This window comes from Salvelinus alpinus, chromosome 1, assembly GCF_045679555.1.
Source record: "Salvelinus alpinus chromosome 1, SLU_Salpinus.1, whole genome shotgun sequence".
NCBI lineage: Eukaryota > Metazoa > Chordata > Actinopteri > Salmoniformes > Salmonidae > Salvelinus > Salvelinus alpinus.
The window spans coordinates 27513863-27539251 of record NC_092086.1 but is presented as its reverse complement, the minus strand read 5'-3'; the positions used below and the strand labels follow the sequence as shown (position 1 = coordinate 27539251).

The following is a 25389-nucleotide window of genomic DNA, read 5'->3' as shown; positions in this document are numbered from 1 at the left end:
GAAAGTGAACGGAAACCGGAAAGGGTCAGTGGGTCCTACAGAATCGGCGTGTTCGTTTCAAACCTGTAGTACAAGAGGACGAGCACGAGAAAGAAGCTTCCCCGTCGAGAAACTTCAGTCTACAAATCAACATTGTACGTAGCATGTACTGTGTTTATCTAAGTATATTAAATAAAATAAGACGAAATATGATTGATATGTGAATAATTAGTCACATTAGCAAGCAGGTAACGTTAAGCGTTGGGAATCGAAATAGCTTAGTTAGCATTAGCTAGCTAACAAACTGACAATTTCGGCTAGTGAGCTAGCTATCGTTAGCTTATTAGCTAGCGAGAGCACATGAATGCATTGGGCCACACTAGCAAGTAAACGCAACATCAACGAATTTTCGATACTCGATGGGATTTAGCTAGGGATTCGTGTAAAGTTGGCTACTAACAAAAGCAAAGTAGCCCACTGGCCAAATTTGGAAAGATATGTTATTATTTCGTTAGTTTGGTTAACGTTTGTAGCCATGTTTAGCAGTAGAGTAGCTAGCTAAACTTACGAGCTAGTAACTTTGTTTAGATTACTTCTTAGTCGGTGTTAATTCTCTGCCATGTTAAATCGAATAATATCGACTGCCTTAGTTTTATAGCGTTAGCTAACTAACCCACCTTTGTACTGCTTGGTAGTGTCGAGGCCGCATATTTGGCCTTTTTTTTACTGCATTTGTGTGGCTGAAGCCGGGGACTGCCGTGGTGAGAAGGGTTAAATTCAGTGGCGTTTATCCGAATAGCTACCGAATGGCCAGTACTTTGTTTTTTTTCGTGACTAGTTATAGTTAGAACGTCGGAAATAATATAACCATAGAGCCAACGTTAGTCGGATAGTTGTCCGGTTTGTTAAACTTCCCACTATCAGATCGTTTGTGGTGTTTAATATCCGCTGGTTAACGTTACTTGTGTTGTCCAAAGAAAGTTGTAGGGCGGCAATTGTTTCAAGTCGCCCAAGTCCAAGGATCACTAACTATATTGCAGCACACCGGCAGAAGGGAACCGGGTGTCGTGGGGGGTGGGGCAGGATTATGGCGGTTAAGCTGGGTCACGGAGATATTTTACTCCTTGTCTAAAGCAGAGCATCGCCTCGTTTTATTTGCCACAATCCAATTCCCAATTTCAACTCCAGCTTCCACAAATTTGGTGCTCTGTTTTACACAGCCTTATAGACCCGTTTCCGGGTAGAAGCAAGCTCGTGCTCCGGGCAACGAGTGCAAATGGCGCTTTTTTGTTGCCCTGCTCTGGCCATGTGCATGGCTCACCTTCAGTCGCATAATGCCACTGGATTCCACATCATTAGTGAGCGAGCACATGGCGTTTAGTCTGGCAGTCGACATTTTAATCATAGAATCCCTCAATGTTCAATTTGGGAATCTGGCTGCAAGAGCATGTAGATTTTGTAGCCTGTTTCTTAGCTCTACAAATAAAACTATTGATTTGTTTTGTCATATATCCCAGTGCCATTCTGTGCCACATCACACGAAGCATCTGTTTATAAACCCTCATAAATTATTTAAACTATAGAAAGGTCAGTCAGCCCATTGTTACTTCCCTAATTGCACCTTATTCCCCATAGTGCACCATGTTGGTCAGACCTGTATGGGCAGAACCCTGTCTCATTTTGGCAATGCTAATTACACCAAGTTAACTGTAGAATTCTGAGACCACTTGACCCACAGGATATGATACACACTTAAAATGGACAACTTAATGATGGTGTTAGTATTCATGCTGTCTGATCCAGAGGTCTCTCATACAGTCATATACTCTCTGTCCCTGCAGACTGACTCTCTTCTAGTAGAACTCTCTATATCACTCCTTTTCCTTGTGTATTATCTTTTATCAGTAACAGGGACGTACATAATTCCTATATCTGTAACATTGTGTGTGTGCTCCCCATGCAGGATGGAGTGGCAGCCGGACGAACAGGGACTCCAGCAGGTCCTCCAGCTCCTCAAGGACTCCCAGTCACCCAACACGGCCACACAGAGAGCCGTGCAACAAGTATCCTGATGTACAGACACTGACCGGAGGGTGGGGTTAGTGGAATGGGGCCCTGTATGGCAGTGGTACTTCTGTGTGCTCCTCAGTTGGAAGAGCATTGTGCTTGCAACACCAGTATAGTTGGTTAGATTCCTGGGACCACGCATACGTAAAATATATGCACACAATACTGTAGGTCGCTTAGGATAAAAGCGCTTGCTAAATGGCATATTATTCTATGGTTATTGCATGTCGTTCAGTTTGCATTGATCTGTCTATGGGGCCTGTATTGTTAAAGTGGAGATGGTGTTATAAGACAGTCACACTGACTGTCCTCCCCTCTGGATATGATGCATTCTATGTAACTCCTGACTGTTAATGATGGTGTTAGTATTCATACTGTCTGATCCAGAGGTCTCCTACAGTCAGACTTCTCTACTCTGTCTGGTCCAGAGGTCTCCTACAGTCAGACTTCTCTACTCTGGTCCTATAGATTTAGCCTTTGTTAGGATAGCATATAATCTTAACCCTCCAATCCATAACTCCCACTAGCCAATGTATTACTTACTTAAACCCTTGTCCCCATTAGGAACCATGGGTAGCGCTACTTATAACAGCAGTTATTCAAACCGTTCATATGGTACAACCTATACAAAGGTGCGGAAACCATTTCTGCAGCTTTACAATTAAACTTAGCCGGTATGTGACGAAATCGCAGATCCGTTGCATTCCAAACGAAATAAGCGCCTCACTTAGTATTTCAACAAGTGGTATTTTTCCTCTGTCTAAATGTCACCCGTAGATTTGTGCTGCAGTGAAAGTGTACTCCTAGTTATTTGTTTGAGTTGAGCATCATGTGAGTTGTCTGTGATGTAATATTTCCCTTAACCGCGCTGTCAGAAACTTGAACAGCTCAACCAGTTCCCTGACTTCAACAACTATCTCATCTTTGTGCTCACAAGACTGAAAACTGAAGGTGAGAACCCTGTCTGTCTGAGTTTATATGTTCTAGTTCAGCATCTGGTAGCCTGAGTCATGTTCATTAGGGCATACGTATTACTTCTGAGCTCAAAGTCGTTTTGGGTTTCTTTGTCTGTATCCATTCTTTGGTCAGCATGCCGTCATTATCTGCTATCCTTGTTATTAGTGGTTCTCTAGGCTGCTACGTGTCATTTGGAATGCACGTTGCTGTGGCCTTCGTCTGCATCTCTGACATTCTTTTTTTCTTCCTCTACCCCATGACCTCATCATTCCTTCCTTCTCCCCCCCGACCTCATCCTTTCCTCCCCGCACCTCATCCTCTCCTGCTCTCCCTCTCCAGATGAACCCACTCGTTCTCTGAGTGGACTGATCCTGAAGAACAATGTGAAGGCCCACTACCAGAACTTCCCCCCGGCCGTGGCTGACTTCATCAAGCAGGAATGCCTCAACAACATAGGCGACCCGTCGCCCCTCATCCGCGCCACCATCGGTGAGTCAGTGTGTGTGTGTGAGCTCTGGGTGGCGTTGGTGGGTTAGGTCTGGGTGCGTGGGTGGGTGTGTGAGGTCTGGGTAGGTGGGTTAGGGTCTGGGTGGGTGAGTTGGGTCTGGGGGTGGGGCCTTGACATGCGTTAAATCTGTCTCATTGTCTCAGGTAACGGCTGTCCTTCTGTGGCTTTAATGTGGTTAATTTTTCTCACTGTCCCTCTCTTTAGTAGCTACAGTTGAAGTCGAAGTTTACATACACTTAGGTTGGAGTCATTAAAACTCGTTTTTCAACCACTCCACAGATTTCTTGTTAACAAACTATAGTTTTGGAAATTCGGTTAGGACATCTACTTTGTGCATGACACAAGTAATTTTTCCAACAATTGTTTACAGAAAGATTATTTCACTTATAATTCACTGTATCACAATTCCAGTGGGTCAGAAGTTTAAATACACTAAGTTGACTGTGCCTTTATACAGCTTGGAAAATTCCAGAAAATTATGTAATGGCTTTAGAAGCTTCTGATAGGCTAATTGAATCATTTGAGTCAATTGGAGGTGTACCTGTGGATGTATTTCACTGCCTACCTTCAAACCCGTTGTCTCTTTGCTTGACATCATGGGAAAATCAAAAGACATCAGCCAAGACCCCAGGAAAAAAAATTGTAGACCTCCACAAGTCTGGTTCATCCTTGGGAGCAAATTCCAAATGCCTGAAGGTACCACGTTCATCTGTACAAACAATAGTACGCAAGTATAAACACTATGGGACCACGCAGCCGTCATACCGCTCAGGAAGGAGATGCGTTCTGTCTCCTAGAGATGAACGTACTTTGGTGCGAAAAGTGCAAATCAATCCCAGAACAACAGCAAAGTTGTTTGCTGGGGAGGCTTGCAAGCCGAAGAACACCATCCCAACCGTGAAGCACGGGGGTGGCAGCATCATGTTGTGGGGGTGCTTTGCTGCAGGAGGGACTGGTGCACTTCACTAAATAGATGGCATCATGAGGATGGATAATTGTGGATGTGTTGAGGCAACATCTCAAGACATCAGTCAGGAAGTTAAAGCTTGGTTGCAAATGGGTCTTCCAAATGGACAATGACCCAAGCATACTTCCAAAGTTGTGGCAAAACAGCTTAAGGACAACAAAGTCAAGGTATTGGAGTGGCCATCACAAAGCCCTGACCTCAATCCTATAGAAAATTTGTGGGCAGAACTGAAAAAGCGTGTGCGCGCAAGGATGCCTAAAAGCCTGACTCAGTTACACCAGCTCTGTCAGGAGGAATGGGCCAAAATTCACCCAACTTATTTTGGGAAGCTTGTGGAAGGCTACCTGAAATGTTTGACCCAAGTTAAACAATTTAAAGGCAATGCTACCAAATACTAATTGAGTGTATGGAAACTTCTGACCCACTGGGAATGTGATGAAAGAAATTAAAGCTGAAAGAAATAATTCTCTACTATTATTCTGACATTTCACATTCTTAAAATAAAGTGGTGATCCTAACTTACCTAAGACAGGGAATTTTTACGAGGATTAAATGTCAGGAATTGTGACTGTTAATGATGGTGTTAGCATTCATACTGTCTGATCCAGAGGTCTCTCGATTCCTTAACTCTTGTACATCCCTGTTTCCCTACATCTGGTCTGACAAGACAGCATAGGTGGAAGCCTTCAGGAGGGTTTACGTTCACCTGTCCACTTCTTCCAGATCAGTGGGCTCAATCGTTTTGCTTCGCCTAGTGCCCTAGATGGGTGGAGATTTCACGTAAGGACCAACAGAATGGTCTAAAATGTGTAAACTCCGCCCACCCTAGTCACTGGGCAATGCAAAATGAATGTGCCCAGTGAGAACGGCAGTGTCCCCTCCGAGAGAGTATTAAGACCAAACCACCCTATGATTGTTGGTTCCTAACCTCTTTCTTCATCCCTCTCTCGCAGGTATCCTGATCACCACGATAACTTCCAAAGGGGAGCTGCAGACGTGGCCAGAGCTGCTTCCCCAGCTGTGTAACCTGCTCAACTCTGAGGACTACAACACCTGCGAGGTCAGAGCTACCTACCTACCACACACTCACATCTTTTTCTAGCCCCTCCCCCTTTCGCTTCCCCCTTTCTTTTCCATCTGTCACCCTTAATTTTTCTCTAATTTTTCCGTCCTCCCTTGCTTTTCTCTTTTTTCCTCATTCCCTGTCACCCTCTCCTTCCCCTTACCTCCCCTGTCCCCTTTTTCTTCCTTCCTTCCATCTTCATATCCCTTCTCCTCTACCTCTCCTGCCCCGCTCTCTACCCCTCCGCCACCCTCTTGACCTAAGAAGTATTTTACTCTCTCTGCTAAATGTTTTCAGTCGCGTTCTCTCCACATCCCATGCCATCTGGATATGATGCAGAACACCTTGACAGTGATTGCCAGTGATGCTTGTTGTATTCATACTGTCTGATCCAGACCTGTAGCCTATTGCCTCCAATCATCCTACTTCATTCCCCTCTGTTGCTCTGAGTTTGACTCCGTCTGTCTGCGTGTGTTTTCTTGATCAGGGCTCGTTTGGCGCCCTGCAGAAGATCTGCGAGGACTCGTCGGAGCTGTTGGAGAGCGACGCGCTCAACCGCCCGCTCAACATCATGATCCCCAAGTTCCTGCAGTTCTTCAAGCACTGCAGCCCTAAGATCAGGTCAGTCCCAGGTCCCCTGTACCTCCAGACTATCCTGGTCCCAGATCACTTTGTGCTGTCTTGCCAACACCTATGGTCATTGTTATGCCAGTGACTGTAGGTGTTGGCAAGACAGCACAAACAGATCTGGGAACAGGCTACATCCAGACTCCATTGGTTGTTTCTCTGTTCTCACTGTTGTGTCCAGTAGCGCATAGCACACCATAGCAAAACGTTTTGCACCGGATTACACATCTGTGTTCTTATTGGACCAGCTTAGGTAGTTGCGTGGAACTTTTGAGTCATTTTCAAAATGTTTTCCACCTACTATCCCACTGTTTTCAAAGACATTCATTTGCTCCCTTTATAAAACTCTGTTACTCATGGTGCTATTCTCTCTGCTTGTAGATCTCATGCCATCGCCTGTGTGAACCAGTTCATCATCGGCAGAGCCCAGGCCCTGATGGACAACATCGACACCTTCATCGAGGTGAACATCAGGCAACGCACAACACTGTTGACCATAGAAATATAATCTAGTAGTTCTACTTCTATGGTGGTGGCGCTGAACAACACTGATCTGCTCATCTGGCTGTGTTGCAGAACACCTTGACAGTGATGCTCATTGACGCTTGTTGTATTCATACTGTCTAATCCACACTACAGCCTCTTACATGTCCATCGTCTAGACAATGGTGTGTACTGTAATCAACGGTGTTGAGCATAGCTGTAGATTCAAGACTGACATCTGTCTCATTTTCTTCTCTGGCCCCTCTTGGTCTCTCTCTCTCTTCGTGTCTCCGTCTCTCAGAGCCTGTTTGCGCTGGCTACAGACGAGGACTGTGAGGTGAGGAAGAACGTGTGCCGGGCTCTGGTCATGCTGCTGGAGGTCCGTATCGACCGGCTCATCCCTCACATGCACAGCATCATACAGGTGAGACCACCACTTCCTTATTTACTCTCCCACTGACCAGTCAGCACGTCCGACACTGTCATACCCCATCAGCCAATCCCAACCCCTGACACTGCTGTGTCTGTATCTCTCCCCCACCAGTACATGCTGCAGCGCACACAGGACCCGGATGAGAACGTTTCTCTGGAGGCCTGTGAGTTCTGGCTCACCCTGGCTGAGCAGCCCATCTGCAAGGAGGTGCTCTCTGGACACCTGGTGCAGTGAGTAATCCTAAACATACCTGTAACATACAGCATCACCTGGACGCGATGTAGAGAGAGTGGGGACGGTCAGGTCAGAGGTGTAGAGGGCAACAGAGGTTAGTCAATAGTACAGCATGTAAGAGTAACATACCCATCGAGGTCCTATACTTCCTAGTGTGTTTCATTCTGTTTACACACTGTACTGTGTTCTATTAGGTGTGATGTAAAGAGAAGAGGAACAGAATGTTGATTACAGTTCAAAAGGGTTGGCTAGCTACAGTACAGACATCTCATTATGAAGTTTACCCTCTGCCCTTCCCATGGTGTCTGGATATGATGCATAACACATTAACTGTGATGGTCAGTGATGCCTGTTCTATTCATACTGTCTGATCCAGACAGCTGCAGCCCACTTGCCACATCTGACGCCGTGTAACTTCAATCAATTATTATATGGAACCAAGAAATGCAGTGTTACTGATTGACCAACAGTAGGATGACTGCTTGACTAATGGTGTCTTTTCTGTCTCCTTCTGTAGGCTCATTCCTATCCTGGTGAACGGCATGAAGTACTCTGAGATAGACATTATCCTGCTGAAGGTGAGCCTGTCTCTGTTCTGGGTGTGAATGATGACACCACACCTATTTCCCCCCACCAGGGTTGTGTTCATTAGGGCACACTAGCAAAACATTTTGCAACGGGGAAACGAAAAGGACCAGTTAAGACAGTACCTCCCTGTTTCGGACCATTTGTTCAGTTGTGTGTGAACACGACCCAGACATCTTTCCTCCCACCTTCCCCCTCCTCTCTCTTCTTACTGGTACTCTTGGTGTGGTGACAGCTTTATGCTTGAGACTCGACTGATGTTTGACGTATTGGTGTGGTGACAGCTTTATGCTTGAGACTCGACTGATGTTTGACGTATTCGTACTCTCTGACCTAAGTGTTGTATCTGGTTAATGCCAGTTAATGGTGTAGCACAGTTTTTCCCTCTGCCAACTGTCCACACATTCCCAGTTCCACAACACATCACCCAGGCTAACCCACAGGGGATTTCCTCTGCCAACTGTCCACACATTCCCAGTTCCACAACACATCACCCAGGCTAACCCACAGGGGATTTCCTCTGCCAACTGTCCACACATTCCCAGTTCCACAACACATCACCCAGGCTAACCCACAGGGGATTTCCTCTGCCAACTGTCCACACATTCCCAGTTCCACAACACATCACCCAGGCTAACCCACAGGGGATTTCCTCTGCCAACTGTCCACACATTCCCAGTTCCACAACACATCACCCAGGCTAACCCACAGGGGATTTCCCTCTGCCAACTGTCCACACATTCCCAGTTCCACAACACATCACCCAGGCTAACCCACAGGGGATTTCCTCTGCCAACTGTCCACACATTCCCAGTTCCACAACACATCACCCAGGCTAACCCACAGGGGATTCCCTCTGCCAACTGTCCACACATTCCCAGTTCCACAACACATCACCCAGGCTAACCCACAGGGGATGTCCCCTGACAGGCACTTCTTACTCTGACTCACAGTCCTCGGTCATAGAAGCCACACAGTTAATCATTTGACTGCATTAATACCCTTCTGGCTGTTTCTGGCACTAAGCTGTGTCGATATGTCCATGGTTCAGCATGCTTTTGAGAGTGAGAATGTCTCTCCTCCTGAACTGAAACCACATTTGGCCCAAGTTATTAAATATTAGCCTGGTCCCAGATATTTTTGTGTTGTGTAGCCATCTCTTATGCATACTGTCATGTTTCACAGCACAGACCTCGGACCAGAAAAATAAAACACATAGCAATGATACATCTCTCTCTCTCTCCAGGGTGATGTGGAGGAGGACGAGGCCGTGCCGGACAGTGAGCAGGACATCAAGCCCCGCTTCCACAAGTCTCGCACCGTCACCCTGCAGCACGAGGGAGGAGAGGGCGAGGAGGGGGAGGACATCGACGAAGACGACGACGATGATGACGATACATTATCTGACTGGAACCTACGTGAGTCGGACATGACTTAAAGCGACAGTTACTGAAACCACCGCAGCCAGGGTGGAGATGCTTTAGAGAAAACAGACTGATACTGTAGATGAATGGAGCAGGAGGATTGTGTCTGCTGCAGGCTCTAAGTGAGTCTTGTCTGCGTGTGCTTGCCAAACGGCATAATATACATTTGATAGTCATTCCTGTGGGACAGTGTGTCGTCAAAGGTACTCACACCATCCTGGCAGCAGTGATTGGGTTACTTCCCTGTTTGGCTGCTTCCCTGTTTGGCTGCTCTCTCCACTGTTAGTGCACTGCTCCCCAGCGTCTCATCACCAGTAGAGCTGGAGGTGCTAATTGGACAGTGTGAACCCTGAACAGCAGCCAGAGTGGTGATTACTGGCATCAGTGACGCTCCCTGCTGCGGTCTGGAAATGGAGCGATTGGCATGTAGAGATGCACCAGAACGGTGGAAGACCACTGTTATCACAATGTCTGTATAGAAATAAAACAACATGGAAGTGTTATTCTGTATATGAGTGTTAGTTCACATAGCCTTTACCGAAATTATATAGCTTTTTATCGGTGTCATAACTAGATTACAAGGTGGATAATTCTTAGACATTATTTTATGTAAATTGCTGTGTCATTGCTTCAGGGCTGTTGCTAGTCTCGTCAGCCGGACGCCAACATCAATGACAGTCTGACTTGTGGAGAAACCTAGAAATCCTTAAGTGGCTGGTAGCTTGTTGCTAGTGTGTGTTTGTGTTTACAGAGACTGCAGAATGACTTTGCGTTTAGCTGCTGCTGTGGAAGTGATGACATGTTCTCATCTGAACATATATGATGCTAATTAGAGATCGTTTTCTGATCCACAGCAGCATATTGGTAGGACTGGTCTCCTTGAACACCTTAAAGGAATGGGTGTACAGGCCAGCTTAGTTGGTTTATTTGGAGAATCTGTTACTGTTCAGACCTGTACAACTTGACGTGGCCCAGATTCAGTAGTGGGAAAAGAGTATGATATTAAATGGCTAGTTCACTCTAAAACTATCTTAGTATTTTGTTCATTAGTCCACTGTTAATAAAATCCCCCAAAATTGTGCGTGTCCCTGCAGTCAAGTTTTCAACATGGAGCACTTCGGTACAGAGCAAAACTGTAAAGAAGTGTTTTGCATCATATGTTTTTGAGTGAACTATCCCTTTAATAGTTTGTCCCTCTTATCTCCCTGTAGGCAAGTGTTCGGCGGCGGCGCTGGATGTGCTGGCCAATGTGTTCCGGGACGAGCTGCTGCCTCACCTGCTGCCCCTGCTCAAGGGCCTTCTCTTCTCCCCTGACTGGGTCATCAAGGAGTCTGGCATCCTGGTGCTGGGGGCCATCGCTGAGGGTAAGGACTAGGAAATCAATCAATCACACTGTTGACACTTCACATAGATCTCCTTCTCTTGCGCAGTCTCCATCTGTGTGTCTCCCCCTCCACACTTTGGACTCTTTCTCTCTTGACTCCATCTCTATCGGATCTCTCTCTCTGTCTGCTACTCTCTGCTCTGTTGCTCTTCTGTCTCCTGTGACGTTCAGTACACAGTGGTTCTTTCTCCTCTCTCACTCCATTGAGAGTTGACTGTCCCTCTGGATATGATGCATTCTATGTAACTCCTGACTGTTAATGATGGTGTTAGTATTCATACTGTCTGATCCAGAGGTCTCCTACAGTCAGACTTCTCTACTCTGTTCATTTTGCCACTCTTTTTTAGATTTAGTCTAGTCTTAGTCATTTTGACTAAAATATCAGTCATATTTTTGTCATTTGAATAATGATTTAGTGTAGCTGTTGTAAAAAAATAAATATGGGAATAGTGGGACATTTTAGTCCACTAAATGTCATTGTAGCCATATTTTAGTCAACACATTTTTCATGCCTCATTAACCGATAGTTAACACAAATCACTGACTTCCATGTGCACAAACATACATAGCCTTGTCCATCCAACATATCGTTCTGCATAACATCCTATCGCATGATTCTCTTCCCAATAGCCCAACTGGCAGAAGAACACATTACTCTGCAGCAGGTAAAAAAACAAGTGATTGTAGTCAGTATTTAGTCTCGTTTTCATCAACTGAAATGAAAAGTAAGTTTGATGAATTTTGTGTGTTTCCTGGGTCTGTTTAGTCAGTTATTGTCTCGTCGATTGCCACTGAAAAATAGGTGTTTGACGAATATTTTCGTCAACGAAATGAGCGGTGCTCTCTCTGTCCCTGCGGACTCTGCTAGTGGAACTCTGTAATATCAGTTCCTTGTTGCGTTAAGTCAGTTCAGGTTGACTTAGCAGTGGTGCTGTCGTTCCTTTTTGTCCGTGGCTGCTCTACTTTGTCTCTGTCTCGCTCTCTCCACTGTGATTTGGCTACACTTTCTCTTTCTCTCATTCTTCAGCCCTTTATGACCCCCTGTCTGTTAGTCAGTAACACACTAATATAGGCAGACAGCAGATGTTGACAGTATAGGGAGACGTGTCACTGTCCTAATGCAGAGTAGGTGTAATGCCATATATTTTCCACTGGGCTGACCCAGTTAACACGTCACTAATAGGATGTACACTAATTGGATTCCATTTGAGAGTATATTTTATATTAAAACATATAAACACTTAAAGCCAGATGACTGGCTGTCCTTCACGTGGCTTTGTGTTGATAATAGACTTGGCCTACAATTGAGTGTTGTCAATAAAGAATTTGCCTCAGGCTAGCTAGATTCAAATTCTATCCAACTTTATCGACATGAATGTTGCCTAAGTGATACACAGATGGCAATATTCAATTGAATCTCTTCACAAATACACCAGGGAAAGACAATGTGTCATGGTTAAACTGATCACTTAATATTATGAGGTTTTATCTCCAATATGTGCTTTGACCTCATACCCTCCCTACTAAACTGATCCCTCCCACCCCCAATCACAAAACAAATATTAAAATAGCGTTATAGAAGGTAAAGTAAAATTCCATGCATTGTGGTGCCTTACCTCCCAGAACTCCTCCCCCACTTCATCCTGTGTCTGTGACAAAAACACTCTCTCTCTCCCTCCCCCCTCCAGGCTGTATGCAGGGCATGGTGCCCTACCTTCCGGAGCTCCTCCCCCACCTCATTGCGTGCCTGTGTGACAAGAAGGCCCTGGTGCGCTCCATCGCCTGCTGGACCCTGTCCCGCTACGCCCACTGGGTGGTCAGCCAGCCCCCAGACTCCCACCTCAAACCCCTGATGACCGAGCTGCTCAAGAGGATACTGGACGGCAACAAGAGGGTGCAGGAGGCCGCCTGCAGGTGTGTACTGTGTGGGAGGGTCCTTTTGGCATTGTCAATGTGGTTCAGCTATGACAGTCAGACCTGCCCCCCCCCCCAATTAATTAAGCTGTGCTTGACTGAGCTTGCCTGCTGTGATGGAACCAATGGAATAGTCCCAAAAGTTCAACCCTGGCACTCAAGGCAAGCTCAATTAAACGCTCAAAATGATTTGAAGGAAAACAAATACTTTGAGCCAAGAGGGGGGTGTGTTTTCAGAGACTGCAGAATGACTGGGCATTTGACTTCTGCTGTGGAAATGATGACATGTTTCTCACCTGAACATATGATGCTAATTTGAGATCGTTTTCTGATCCACAGCAGAATATTGGTAGGACTGGTCTCCTAAAGGGTTGTGTATAGGCCAGCTTGGTTGTTAAAGCAGATGTTATTGTGTGTCCATTATTTTAGTCCGTGTGTGTGACGTGTCCATTCTCGTACTCTGACCCTTTGGCCTTTGTCCCTCAGTGCATTTGCCACCCTGGAGGAGGAGGCGTGTACAGAGCTGGTGCCCTACCTCAGCTTCATCCTGGACACGCTGGTTTTCGCCTTCGGCAAGTACCAACACAAGAACCTGCTCATCCTCTACGACGCCATCGGAACGCTCGCCGACTCCGTAGGACATCACCTCAACCAGCCTGTGAGTCTGGATCTTCACTTAGTTAGCAAACTAGCACTTAAAAACATCAGCAAGCTGCATCAGCTTCATGGCCAACAACTCCATACTGTCTTATGATGTACAACATCCTCTGTTGTGGTGCGTTGCTGCTGTATCACAACCTCCTTGGTTACTTTTCATAGCTTCATCTTTATGGTGAAGATGGTTGCCTCTCTGCTCTCCTCTATGATGAATTCTAAACAGACATTGGACATTTGAATCACCAGTGTGGATGTATTTTACACTCTCAGGTTGTTTAGTGAGAAGGCACGTGTATAAATCATGTCACATGTAGGTTGTCGCTACGTCACAACCTCAACCTAGTTGGTTTACACAGGTTTCATCTTTATGGTGAAGAGACACAATATTACTGAACGGTATAATGACTGTCCTCTCCCCCCCTACAGGAGTACATCCAGAAGCTGATGCCTCCCCTTATTGCCAAATGGAATGAGCTGAAGGACGAGGACAAGGATCTCTTTCCACTTCTGGAGGTTATACATTATTATATACATTATATACAACCATGTTTGGTGCATCACGAGGTGGATCATTCTTAGACATGATTTTGTGGTATTTGCCGTCATTGCTTTATGGCTGTTGCTAGTCTCGTGAGCCAGACACCAACAATAATGATATTCTGGTGAATGGACTTTCTGGCATGTTGGGGAAAAGCCTAGAACTCCTTAAGTGGCTGGTAGCTTGTTGCTAGTGTGTGTTTGTGTTTACAGAGACTGCAGAATGACTTTGCGTTTAGCTGCTGCTGTGGAAGTGATGACATGTTCTCATCTGAACATATATGATGCTAATTAGAGATCGTTTTCTGATCCACAGCAGCATATTGGTAGGACTGGTCTCCTTGACCTCTTCAGCTGACAAATAACTGGTGCCGGAGATCAGGCACTAGGTTGTTTTTATGTTGTAGGTCATTTTTTATTGATTTTTTAAATGATCTTTAGCTCTTAGAGCCACTCAAAGCATACCAATGGAAACGGGTGACTGTTGTGCTTCCAATGGTCTGTATTATACTGCACATCTTACTGTACTACACATCTTAATGATGGAAGCCTTGGATAGAACAAAGAGGGATATTTCACCGGATGTAGAAGTGTGAAGCATTCGCTTGGCGTTTCCACTCACTACCAGACATGATGAGAGGAAGCCCAGTGGCCGGCCGTGGGAGAAGATGGAGCGAGATGGATTTAGTCTGACATGTTCTCATCGGTGGAACATTTGATCTCCATACAGTTTTCTGTTTCTAAAACTAGAATCTGTAACAGACTGGACTGCGTTTTCCAGACTTTACCCGTTGCCAAAGTTAAACAAATGTGTGTTTAGGAGTGCAAGGGCAAATTTAGTTATTGCACACGCTCACTTCAGAGTAGGCATTCCCTCACGAAAATATGCAAATATGTACTAGAACGCGCCAATAGGATCTCACTAGCTGGTGCTTGGCGCTACCCACCTCCTTGCTTGTTCTGCCCACTATGATTCATTTCCTCCCATTGGAAACGACAGGCTCTGGTCAATCTTGGGTTTGTAAAAATAAATAAAAAACAAAAATAAAAACTGTTGACGTCCAGATTTGATTTTGCAACCATTTTCATTGGCTCATGAGATCTAAACGGGGACTGACTGACTGACTGACTTCTGTATCTGAACAGTTATAAATCCACTCCCTTGCCTTGACTCCTTTTGTTGATATGAAATCACAGGAACAGTAAAATAATGCTATATCTTAAAGGGAATTTTAAGAATTTGAATCTTTTTTTCAAATGACCTAGCTTTATAAATAAAAAAATCTAATTTGTGAACTGTCCCTTTAAGGTCGGTGCAAGTGAGGGAAATGACACACTGACAGGACACCACTTTGACCTGTTGACACGCAGGCTGTATTTTTGTTGTTTCTGTCCCCCGCCCACCAAACTAACCCTGTCTCTCCCTGTGCCTCCCCAGTGTCTGTCGTCGGTGGCCACGGCCCTGCAAAGTGGCTTCCTGCCCTACTGTGAGCCTGTCTACCAGCGCTGTGTAACCCTGGTACAGAAGACCCTCGCTCAGGCCATGGTAAGAACCTATAGAGCTCGACAGCTTGTTGTTCTAAAACTGGATTTGAGTTACCTCGTGTAACTCAGTCGGTTAATGACATGACCTTTATGAATTATGAAGCTTTTTTGTTCTTGTTTTGATTACATTAATAGTTCAATTCACAAAAAGTGATGTTAGTTGAAGATTCTCATAAAACAAAATGTATAAGATCTCCTAAGCCTGTGTTTACCACAGACCTTATTTTTGGCATTTATCCCCCCAAAATGATAACTTTTCCCATAGGCATTGTCCAACGAGCCATGGTGGAGTTAGTACCTACAAAAAGACAACATTACTATTGCTCTCTAGTACAGTTTATACGCGTTAAATCACCAGACATGCATTCAGTGAAGAACCATGTTAATGTATATCAACAACCTGTTACAAAATAAGCCAGATATAGCTAGGTTTCCTTCCAATTGGTGACCAGATTTTCATGCGCCATAAAAACATTATGTGCGTTTTCCCACCAGAGATGTTTCCATCCAATTGACTTGTTGCGTGTAGGTAGCATAGTGGTTAAAAGTGTTGGTTTGAATCGCCGAGCCGACTTGGTGAATAATCTGTCGGTGCCCTTGAGCAAGACACTTATTGCTCCTGTAAGTGCTCTGGATAAGAGTGTCTGCTAAAGGAATAAAATGTAAACATTTAAATTAAAGGCTGTGATGACGTCGGGCACATAACTTTTGTGGTTAAATTTCCATGCACCCCCAAATAAATAAAAAGTAAAATTCCATCGTGTTTTCAACTCTACTGATGATAAAGCATTGCGTTCCTATTTTTTTAAATTAGTTTCGCTCTGTTGTCGGTAGGTGCACTTGATTCAGCAGCCCTAGTGCTGTTGGCGGTAGGTGCACTTGATTCAGCAGCCCTAGTGCTGTTGGCGGTAGGTGCACTTGATTCAGCAGCCCTGGTGCTGTTGGCGGTAGGTGCACTTGATTCAGCAGCCCTAGTGGCAAAGTGTTCCCATTTTGAACCATTTCATGTGTCTGAAGGTAGAACTCCGCCTACCCGGCAGGCCCAGAGAGCAAATCAAGTGCACCTATAGGCCTGTCGCTGGCCATTAGATAGCCCAGATCACTTCTTCGAGCCATGACTGCAAAAAGAAGCCTCTAACACACAGCAAAGGTTTAAAACCATGACTAGAGAGACTCAGTGAGTACAGCATAAAGCTGTTGGTTTTATGAGTCAGTTCATGTTTAAGCTGTTATTCATCACTGTGAACACTTTGTTCAAAACCTTTAGAAACCAAGTGTTCCGATAAGCTTGTTCTTATTTTTTAATATCAAGGAATATTTAACTTTCTGAATTGGTGCATGAGGCAGAAATAATGCAGTGCGACTTTAGTTTGGCCATCAGCTGGAGGCAGAGCGGAGGGATGGTGAGTCGGGTGAAAGGCAGCCTCACCTCTGTTCCCTTCCCTCTGACTGACCATCAGCTGGAGGCAGAGCGGAGGGATGGTGAGTCGGGTGAAAGGCAGCCTCACCTCTGTTCCCTTCCCTCTGACTGACCATCAGCTGGAGGCAGAGCGGAGGGATGGTGAGTCGGGTGAAAGGCAGCCTCACCGCTGTTCCCTTCCCTCTTACTGACCATCAGCTGGAGGCAGAGCGGAGGGATGGTGAGTCGGGTGAAAGGCAGCCTCACCTCTGTTCCCTTCCCTCTGACTGACCATCAGATGCAGGCCATCAGTCCAGTAAAAAACAAATGCAAATGATGCTACCTAGCTATGCCTGACAAGTATTACAATAGGTCATATATTACCCGTGTGATCATATACCTACATTTTCTTAATATATATTTTTTTAAATGGCATGGTAATTCAAGCATAGCCAATATGCAGTGATAATGTTTTGGGCCTATAGTCTACTGTGTGAACCTCATTGCTACAGTACTGTTTTAATTGGTTAATGTTGCATAGGCTTAGGTTTTTTAAGTCAGGTATAAAAAAAAAAAATTCTGAGCTGTAGATCTCGGTTTACATTTTCAAACTGCCGTCAAGCGTCGATCATCATGTCGTAGTGGGGGGACCACATGTCATCTTGTGACTCAACCTTCAGTATGATGGTTATATCAATATTTACACAAGTTTTTCCACCGCCATTTCTCGTATAATACATTTTACCCGAAGCAAAAAGATTCCGCCTTGTCTAGTGTCTTTTTTTTGTCCACATTTGGAAAGTCTACAGACACATTTTCTCTTTCCATCATGCCTGTCGTGACTTTTTCTTTATCCGACATGTACTTTACACGCATGAAGGTTTGGATGGAAACCTGGTTCCAGATATCAATTGTAACTTAGACTATAAACAAATGTTACTTGTCAATTTATTCTACACCACAAAGCATGAGTTAGTGTAAACTGCGTTTATTCAGCAATTTATTAAACAAATCGTACGTTTTGGCTTCATATCTTAACTGTGACCAAAAACCCACTGACTCTGTCCGTCTCCTCTCTCTCCAGATGTACAACCAGCACCCTGACCAGTACGAAGCCCCTGACAAGGACTTCATGATTGTGGCCCTGGACCTGCTGAGTGGCCTGGCCGAGGGCTTGGGGGGCAGCGTGGACCAGCTGGTGGCCCGCAGCAACATCATGACCCTGCTCTTCCAGTGCATGCAGGTACACAGGGGCCTCCAAGTGCCAACTGCCAGTGGCCATTTTGAAAATGTGAAATTAGTCAACTTGAAGGAGGATATGTTGAAGGAGTATAGCTTGTACAGTGCTGCTCTGTCGTTCGCAAAAAAAAATATGAAAGTTGATATTCTAGCTTTTGGAGTGTTAAAAGTTACAAATAGTTGTTTTAACCAGATGTGTGTGAGTTTGAGACTAACTGTGTGTTCCTCCAGGACCCTATGCCAGAGGTGAGACAGAGCTCCTTTGCCCTGCTGGGTGACCTGACCAAGGCCTGCTTCCCTCATGTCAAACCCTGCATTGGTGAGTCAACCATAGTAGTGAAGACATTAACTGTCAATGTCATGAAAAGGTACTGGCGCTGAGGAGGTATGTGTGTTGGAGTGGCTAGTAGTTTATGTATTATTTGTATGTTGGTGTGTATACCGTTGATTGTGACTAGTTGTGTGTACTGTTTAATGAACCTGTGTGTTTGTGGGAGTGTGTGTATACCAGTGATTGTGTGACTAGTTGTGTTTAGCGTTTGTATATAAACCTGTCTCTCCCCTCTAGCTGAGTTCATGCCGATCCTGGGCCTGAACCTGAACCCAGAGTTCATCTCTGTGTGTAACAACGCTACCTGGGCCATTGGCGAGATCGCCATGCAGATGGGTGAGTTACTGCTTGCTGTGTGTCCTTACTGCAGTCTTCATTTCTTACACACCCACTCTTTACCTCACAACCACTCTAAAATGTGTCTCTCACTATCTCTGCTTTTCCTCTCCCTCTAACTCTCATAATAACACACACAGACCACCAACAACCAGCCACTCCTATGATGATCTCTCTAACAGACATTCTGAACTGTTCTATGTGGAAGTTGAATGTCTGAGTGTGACTGAGGTCACAACATGGGGATGAACACACAGATGGTTATGGTGCTGCGTGTGTTATGTGTGTGATGCTAGGGTTTGGTGTGTTTTGGATGGAGCATGTAGCTAACTCTGTCCGATTTGATTCGCTGCCCTTGCTCTATAACCCATGAACTCAATGACCCTCTGTCATACGAGTGAGCCAATCTCCCTTGACTACAGTGTGGTGCAAGATGCCTGAGTGATGGGTCCTGCTACCATTGGACTCTGTAACAGTGAGGCCTGCAGGTGTGTGCAAGCATGGCAAGCCAACCAGCAGTAGTACAGTGTAGTGACATTGTGCTATAATACCTCTACAGGGAGAACTGACAAGAAGGATGAAGGAGATTGCTCAGGTGAGCTAGGGGGAACCATTGCTTAAAGATGGTGGCCATTTTGGGTATTTGGCCAGAAATCACGAGAACCTTATTTTTGTAGCAACACCACCAGATTGACTCCATCAGTAATCCATGTTGGTAGTGGTGATTTGATAGGAATGATTGTAATGACACTATAAATACTCTAAATGACAGTGAATACTTGACAGCGCTGATGTAGGAATTGATTGATTGTAGACCTGGCTTCAAATTCTATTTGAAATCATTTGAAATACTTAAGCTGTGCTTGATTGTGTTGGAAAGGAACCAATAGAAAAGTCCAAACCCTGTCCATTTGCCGCTCCAGGCAGGCTTGAGAAAATGCTCAAAGTATCTGAAAGATTTCCAATGGTAATTGAACCCATGTATGGCGAGCAATGCCATAATTTCCAGCTGGTTGATTGTGGTATTTTCCTTGGTGCCTGTAGGATCAGACATGCAACCCTATGTTGGGCTGGTCCTCAACAACCTGGTGGAGATCATCAACAGACCTAACACACCCAAGACCCTCCTGGAGAATACAGGTACGGTACTCACACAGACACGCATGCTTAAACCCCCCATAGACAAAACCAGTATTTAGGCTCCAGACCACTCCTATGATGATCTCTCTAAACAGACATTCGAAATCTGAAATATTCTATGTGGAAGTTAAAGCTCTGAGTGTGACTGACACTTCTGACACTGAAGTGATTGTTCTAAACCCTGTTGTTATGGCCCGGTAGTTATTGCCACATAAATCATCACTCCTGTGTTTCACTTGGGACAGCCATTACGATCGGCAGGCTGGGCTACGTGTGTCCACAGGAGGTGTCTCCCATGCTGCAACAGTTTATCAGACCCTGGTGCACATCGTTGAGGAACATCAGGGACAATGAGGAGAAAGACTCTGCGTTCCGTGGAATCTGCATGATGATTGGAGTCAACCCCGCTGGAGTGGTTCAGGTGAGGGGGGGGGGGCTTCTGAACGCTGTTCCACACAGGAACATGTATTTACTGGGGCCAGGACTTGTTATATTTTTATTCCCAGAGTGTTGCCTCTCTGCTCTTGTCTATGATGAACTCTAAACAGACATTCGAAATCTGAATAACTAGTGTGGATGTAATTTAGACTCTGAGATAACTGGTGAGAGAAGGCACATTGTATTCAACCTAGCGCGTTTGGTGTCATTGAAGGATGATTGGATGCTAAATGAGCGATAAGGGAATGTGGATGAATGTTGGATGATGAGGATGTTGGTGTCTCTTCAGGACTTCATCTTCTTCTGTGATGCTGTGGCCTCCTGGGTTAGTCCTAAGGACGATCTGAGAGACATGTTCTACAAGGTAGGCACTCGGGAGATATAAACCCCAACAAATCTCACCCATATGTTTGATCCTCAGAATACAAAGGTTCTAGACTGTTGGGTTCTAAGTCGACCTAGTGCTCCTCTTTCTCCACCGCCTGTGATGATCTTTCTAGACATTCGAAATCTGAACATATCTTGTGGATATTTTAGACTCTGAGACGTGTGGTGCTAAGAAAACAAAAGAGAACCAGCTTTGCCAGTCGTTGAAGTCCTCTGACCCTATACCTCACCTTGATTTACAAACTTTGTTGTTTTTGTAGATCCTCCATGGCTTCAAGGACCAGGTGGGCGAGGAGAACTGGCAGCAGTTCTCAGAACAATTCCCCCCTCTACTGAAGGAGAGGCTGTCGGCCTGCTATGGCGTGTAGTTCCCCTCGCCGACACAGGACACGCCTGTCAGGTATTGACTCACTTTAGGTAGAACTGATCTAGGATCAGCTTCTCTTCCCCAAATCCTAATGTTACGTTTAGTCCATGTTCTCTCTGTTCACCTGAATAAATAAAAACATTGTTTCTTCTCTCTCCTCTTCCTATTCCCTCTCCTCTTCTTATTCGCTCCTCTTCCTCCTCTCTCCCCCTTTCTCCCCTCTCCAGGTTTAATCTACGGGAGGGTTACTGGGGGAACTCATCCATCTGTGTTACTGCACTGCCCTGATCGTGGGGGCAGGAGGAGAGGGACTGGCCCTGGCTCCTGTCCATTCAGACTACAAGTCCCACGACCCTGTGTGTCTCTGTGAGGGTGGGTGGGAGGGAGGGTTACTGGGAGGGAAACTGGGGAGAAAGCCTCTGGATTTCAAACGCCAAACTTAAATCCGACGACATACTCCGATGTAACCAAAGCCACAGGGTTCTGTAAGAGGGAGGGAGGGTAGGATAAGCATATGCAGGGGTCGGCTGCGAACGGCCCTAAATCCATTCGATAACTCTTTAGATACCAAGGTTAGAGGAGAGCTGTGTTGGGAGGGCGGGCGGGGTGGCAGCAACCCCGGAATAAGTCAATTAAGGAGAAATCTAAAAACCAGCCCAGGAGCCACATTTTAAAAACACAACTCACATAATATGTAGACTGGCACACTTAGACTTAGTTCAGGAAGGGAAGGTAGTTGCCCTGGCCCGAACAACCAATCGGTGCACAAGCACTTTGCATACATTCTACAATAGTCATTTGATAATCTATACAAAGGCTGTGGGCGGGATACCGAAGTAGCGCTAATGTTTTATAATAGCTTCCCGAAGGCTAGCCTCAGAGGGGAAAGCATGAAATGCTTTTCAACGTAATAACGGGGAGAGTTCTAGAAGAGTAATTTGCACCTTTACTACTCAAGCGTTCATAGACAGTACAGTACCATACCTGTTCATATTGGGACTTCTCTATTAAACACGGGTATATTTAGACAGTTTTTCTTCCTTTTCCCATGTTTGCTGAATTCATTTTACGTTTTGAATTTTTTTTTCTTTTTTTTCTCTAAGATAAATACTAATTTAAATGTATTCTTTTTTTTTCTTTCATAGTTTTTACTACAACAGACACAGACAATCCTTCCAGGAATCATTTTACTGTAGTGCTGACAAAGGTCATTTTTCCAATAAGGGATTGATTGGTTTGCATGGCAATGATAACCTCTTAAGTGACGTGTGTGTGTATCTCATTGTTACAAGTAGATTTTTACATTTAGAAACAATGGTAGTCAGCTTATCATTCTAAGGTAACAACACCAGGTTATTTAGCCACCCCCATCGTACTTATTCTATGACCAGTCCTCCCCGTCGCCAGACATAACAAACAGGACGGGTGGGTTTCTATAGTGTCGAGATCCAGCGATGCCATAGTTCAGAGACGCAAGATTCAATCGATCTTATAGAAGATGGAAGAATCACATCCCTGCAACCAGTTATACTGCAGTAAAAATCATAATCCGTTTTGCTGCTACTTTTGTTTTTATAGTATTTACGATGGACTAGAGCATTAAGGCTTCAGGAAGAACTTTAGAATAAATCAGTTGCTGTTTCTAATTGATATTATGCACTTTTTTTTTTACGGCTGTTATGGCTTGCTGAAGTAAGACACGATATAAATAAGATTTTGTATAAGCAATGGTCAAAATGAGAATTTTAGGTTAAGGCTAACACTGCCGTTCATATGCTTGGTTTAAAAGTAAGGCATGCAATCAGATGGATGAAATAGATTTAAAGGGTAAGGAGAGGACCATAGATTTAAAGGGTCAATCAGCATTTTGAACAATACCAAACGGCTAATCCCCCACTGATTTGGTAAACAGCTGAGGGATGAAGCTGGAGAAATGCAACGACTCTCAACCTCATGGACACAGGGACTGACTGTCCATGATATCAAGATTATCGTTTTAACCATGTTTTGAGGCTATACAGTGTTTGTATACATTTTTATTAACAAACAGGACTAAACAAGCTTATTTTGGGTTCTGATGGTGTTTTGACAGTTGAGCTAAACGCATTAGGCATATGTTATATTCAGGAATCAATGGGTATGATTTAATTTGAAAGCCCTTTTAAAGGGGAAGGACTGACAGACATCAAGTATTTTGGATCAAATGTACTTCCCACCAGTGTTTCCAGACAGTCCAACAGAAAATTTACCAGCCTTTTCTATGTGAGCAGAATGATGAGTATGTAAGGGAGAATGCAATGAGTCCACGAAGATGGATAAAGACCTTGACTAGTCAGTCGGCTATCATAATAATACATAATACATATCTCATCCATGGTCCCGAACAACCTTGAGTTGCATGCTTTTCCATAATCGCTTTATTTGACTATCATCTCATTAAAGGCGGATACATGCCCTTCTAGGGGGGCGTCTTTAAGAGTTTCATCAATTGCAACACACCCACGCATGCTGTGATAATAAAAGTGGGCGGCTATCTTTAGTAGAAGTATGAGAAGTCCAGGATAAACTGGTTCTAGTCCAGTTGGTGGTGGCTGTTGCCATTTGCTCTTTTCCTCAACCCGTTGATACTGTGTAGGATATGTCTGGGTATTATACTGATCCTAATTCTCTTTCTGTTTCCCCTGAGATTGGATACATTAACATTCGTGAGGGAGGGATTGTCTTGTATTTTGTCAATGTCTGGAGGTCTGTCACGTCGGACTATTTCGCTGAGTGTGTCTGTATTTTACTGTAAGCGTGTGTGCCGTTTAGACTTAACTTTGCACTGGCCCTCCCGCAAGGTGATGGACATGTAGCTCACACCTGAGATATTGGAGACCACCTGTGTATCATCAACACTTGTCATATTTTACCATCTCAGTTTGTGATTGCCAGTCGTACATCAATTCTCTTTCAAAGCTTAGCTGAGATTTAGCGAGTCAATGAAACTATGATAATCTTTATCTTACGCCGCACAATGAAAATAGATATTCAAAATGTGAAGAAAACACTGCCTTAAGCGTCAGGCGTACCTGTGAAAATGCAATTTCAAGTAAGCTGTATACAGATGTGTATTTATCCGTATAATGTGGATTTTAACACCAACCCACTTGTACATAAGTGGTTAATTGGACAGTATTTTGAATCTTTACACACTTTTGTAAACCGCTTCCACCCTCAGAGGGTGACACTTTAATCATATCCTAAAGGGGTAAACTGATATGCAAGTGTTGGTGTATGGGTGTCCGGTCCGCCATGGTTGAGAGTAGGATAGGTGTGCACAGAGATACTGGCTAATTGCCACAGTCTTTGCACAATGCTCCCAATGTGATACTGGTCCTATCAGGAAAAATTGGGTAAAAATGTTGTTGTGTTAAATCTCCTCTTAAATCGTAGTAGCGAAACATTGATCTCAAAACCATCTATTATTCTCAAGTTTAACAGTTTTCTACAAGTTGAGGCATTTTACTTTTTTTCCAAGGCTAATGATGTTCATTTTGTTTTTTTATTTATGTTCATTTTTATTTTAAATGAATTTTATTTTAAATGAATTTTTTGTGCAGAAGAAGCGCACAAAGTTTTTTTTTAGACTTTAAAAGTTTTTTCCCCCTCATGTTCTTTTTATTTAAAGAATTTTTTTGTTTTCGTTGTTTTATAGCGGACCATTTGATTTTGTCAAATTTTATGTAAAGTGGTAGTACTGAGAGGGGAGACAGAGCGTGGTGCATACCTGGGGAAAGAAGGGAAGAATTGTGAAAAACTCCTGTATTTTTGTTTCAATCTAGATATCAGCCTTGAATGAATTTGATGTAGTACTGGTATTTCTTTCCTCAACTGTGGTGCAGGTGGGATGTTAACTGATGTATCACTTTCTAGTTTACTTTTGTGAATGGGGAAATAAAAGGTTTTCTATCAAGCTGGGAATAAACTGATGTTGACTGTTTATTTAGATGAATTTGGGATTATAGCATTTTTCTGTTAATGTACCAACTTGCTGACATAAATTATTTTATTTATTTCACCTTTATTTAACCAGGTAGGCTAGTTGAGAACAAGTTCTCATTTTCAACTGCGACCTGGCCAAGATAAAGCATGGCAATTCGACACATACAACAACACAGTTACACATGGAATAAACAAAACATAGTCAAATACAGTAGAAAAATAAGTCTATATACAATGTGAGCAGATGAGGTGAGATAAGGGAGGTAAATGCAAAAAAAGGCCATGGTGGCGAGGTAAATACAATATAGCAAGTAAAACATTGGAATGGTAGATTTGCAGTGGAAGAATGTGCAAAGTAGAAATATAAATAATGGGGTGCAAAGGAGCTAAATAAATACAGTAGG

At 44.2% G+C, this 25389-nt stretch overlaps 1 protein-coding gene and 4 non-coding genes across 6 annotated transcripts; all 5 read left to right on the top strand.

The window, feature by feature from the left end:
- Positions 1 to 10: 10 nt before the first annotated feature.
- Positions 11 to 24956, top strand: LOC139572418 (transportin-2). 2 transcript variants are annotated; one of them, XM_071395171.1, is made up of 25 exons: positions 11 to 134; positions 1943 to 2042; positions 2922 to 2997; positions 3343 to 3492; positions 5432 to 5538; positions 6029 to 6162; positions 6550 to 6631; positions 6953 to 7075; positions 7196 to 7314; positions 7836 to 7896; positions 9150 to 9321; positions 10539 to 10691; positions 12400 to 12625; positions 13112 to 13283; positions 13709 to 13795; positions 15258 to 15365; positions 17848 to 18006; positions 18234 to 18321; positions 18571 to 18669; positions 19229 to 19264; positions 19714 to 19809; positions 20055 to 20230; positions 20537 to 20611; positions 20895 to 21034; positions 21229 to 24956. In XM_071395171.1, exons 2-24 carry the CDS (start codon positions 1944 to 1946, stop codon positions 21000 to 21002), a joined length of 2706 nt encoding a protein of 901 aa, XP_071251272.1. In that variant the 5' UTR covers positions 11 to 134; position 1943; the 3' UTR covers positions 21003 to 21034; positions 21229 to 24956. The 2 variants fall into 2 exon arrangements, with proteins under 2 accessions (XP_071251272.1, XP_071251281.1); XM_071395180.1 differs by lacking the exon at positions 19229 to 19264.
- LOC139540313 (small nucleolar RNA SNORD41) lies at positions 2363 to 2433 on the top strand. The gene has a single exon (XR_011668160.1). It is a non-coding gene; the product is annotated as a small nucleolar RNA SNORD41 (small nucleolar RNA).
- On the top strand, positions 5866 to 5936 carry LOC139540316 (small nucleolar RNA SNORD41). The gene has a single exon (XR_011668162.1). It is a non-coding gene; the product is annotated as a small nucleolar RNA SNORD41 (small nucleolar RNA).
- LOC139540322 (small nucleolar RNA SNORD41) lies at positions 7624 to 7694 on the top strand. Its single transcript, XR_011668163.1, has one exon. It is a non-coding gene; the product is annotated as a small nucleolar RNA SNORD41 (small nucleolar RNA).
- LOC139540306 (small nucleolar RNA SNORD41) lies at positions 10934 to 11004 on the top strand. The gene has a single exon (XR_011668157.1). It is a non-coding gene; the product is annotated as a small nucleolar RNA SNORD41 (small nucleolar RNA).
- Positions 24957 to 25389: the final 433 nt, after the last annotated feature.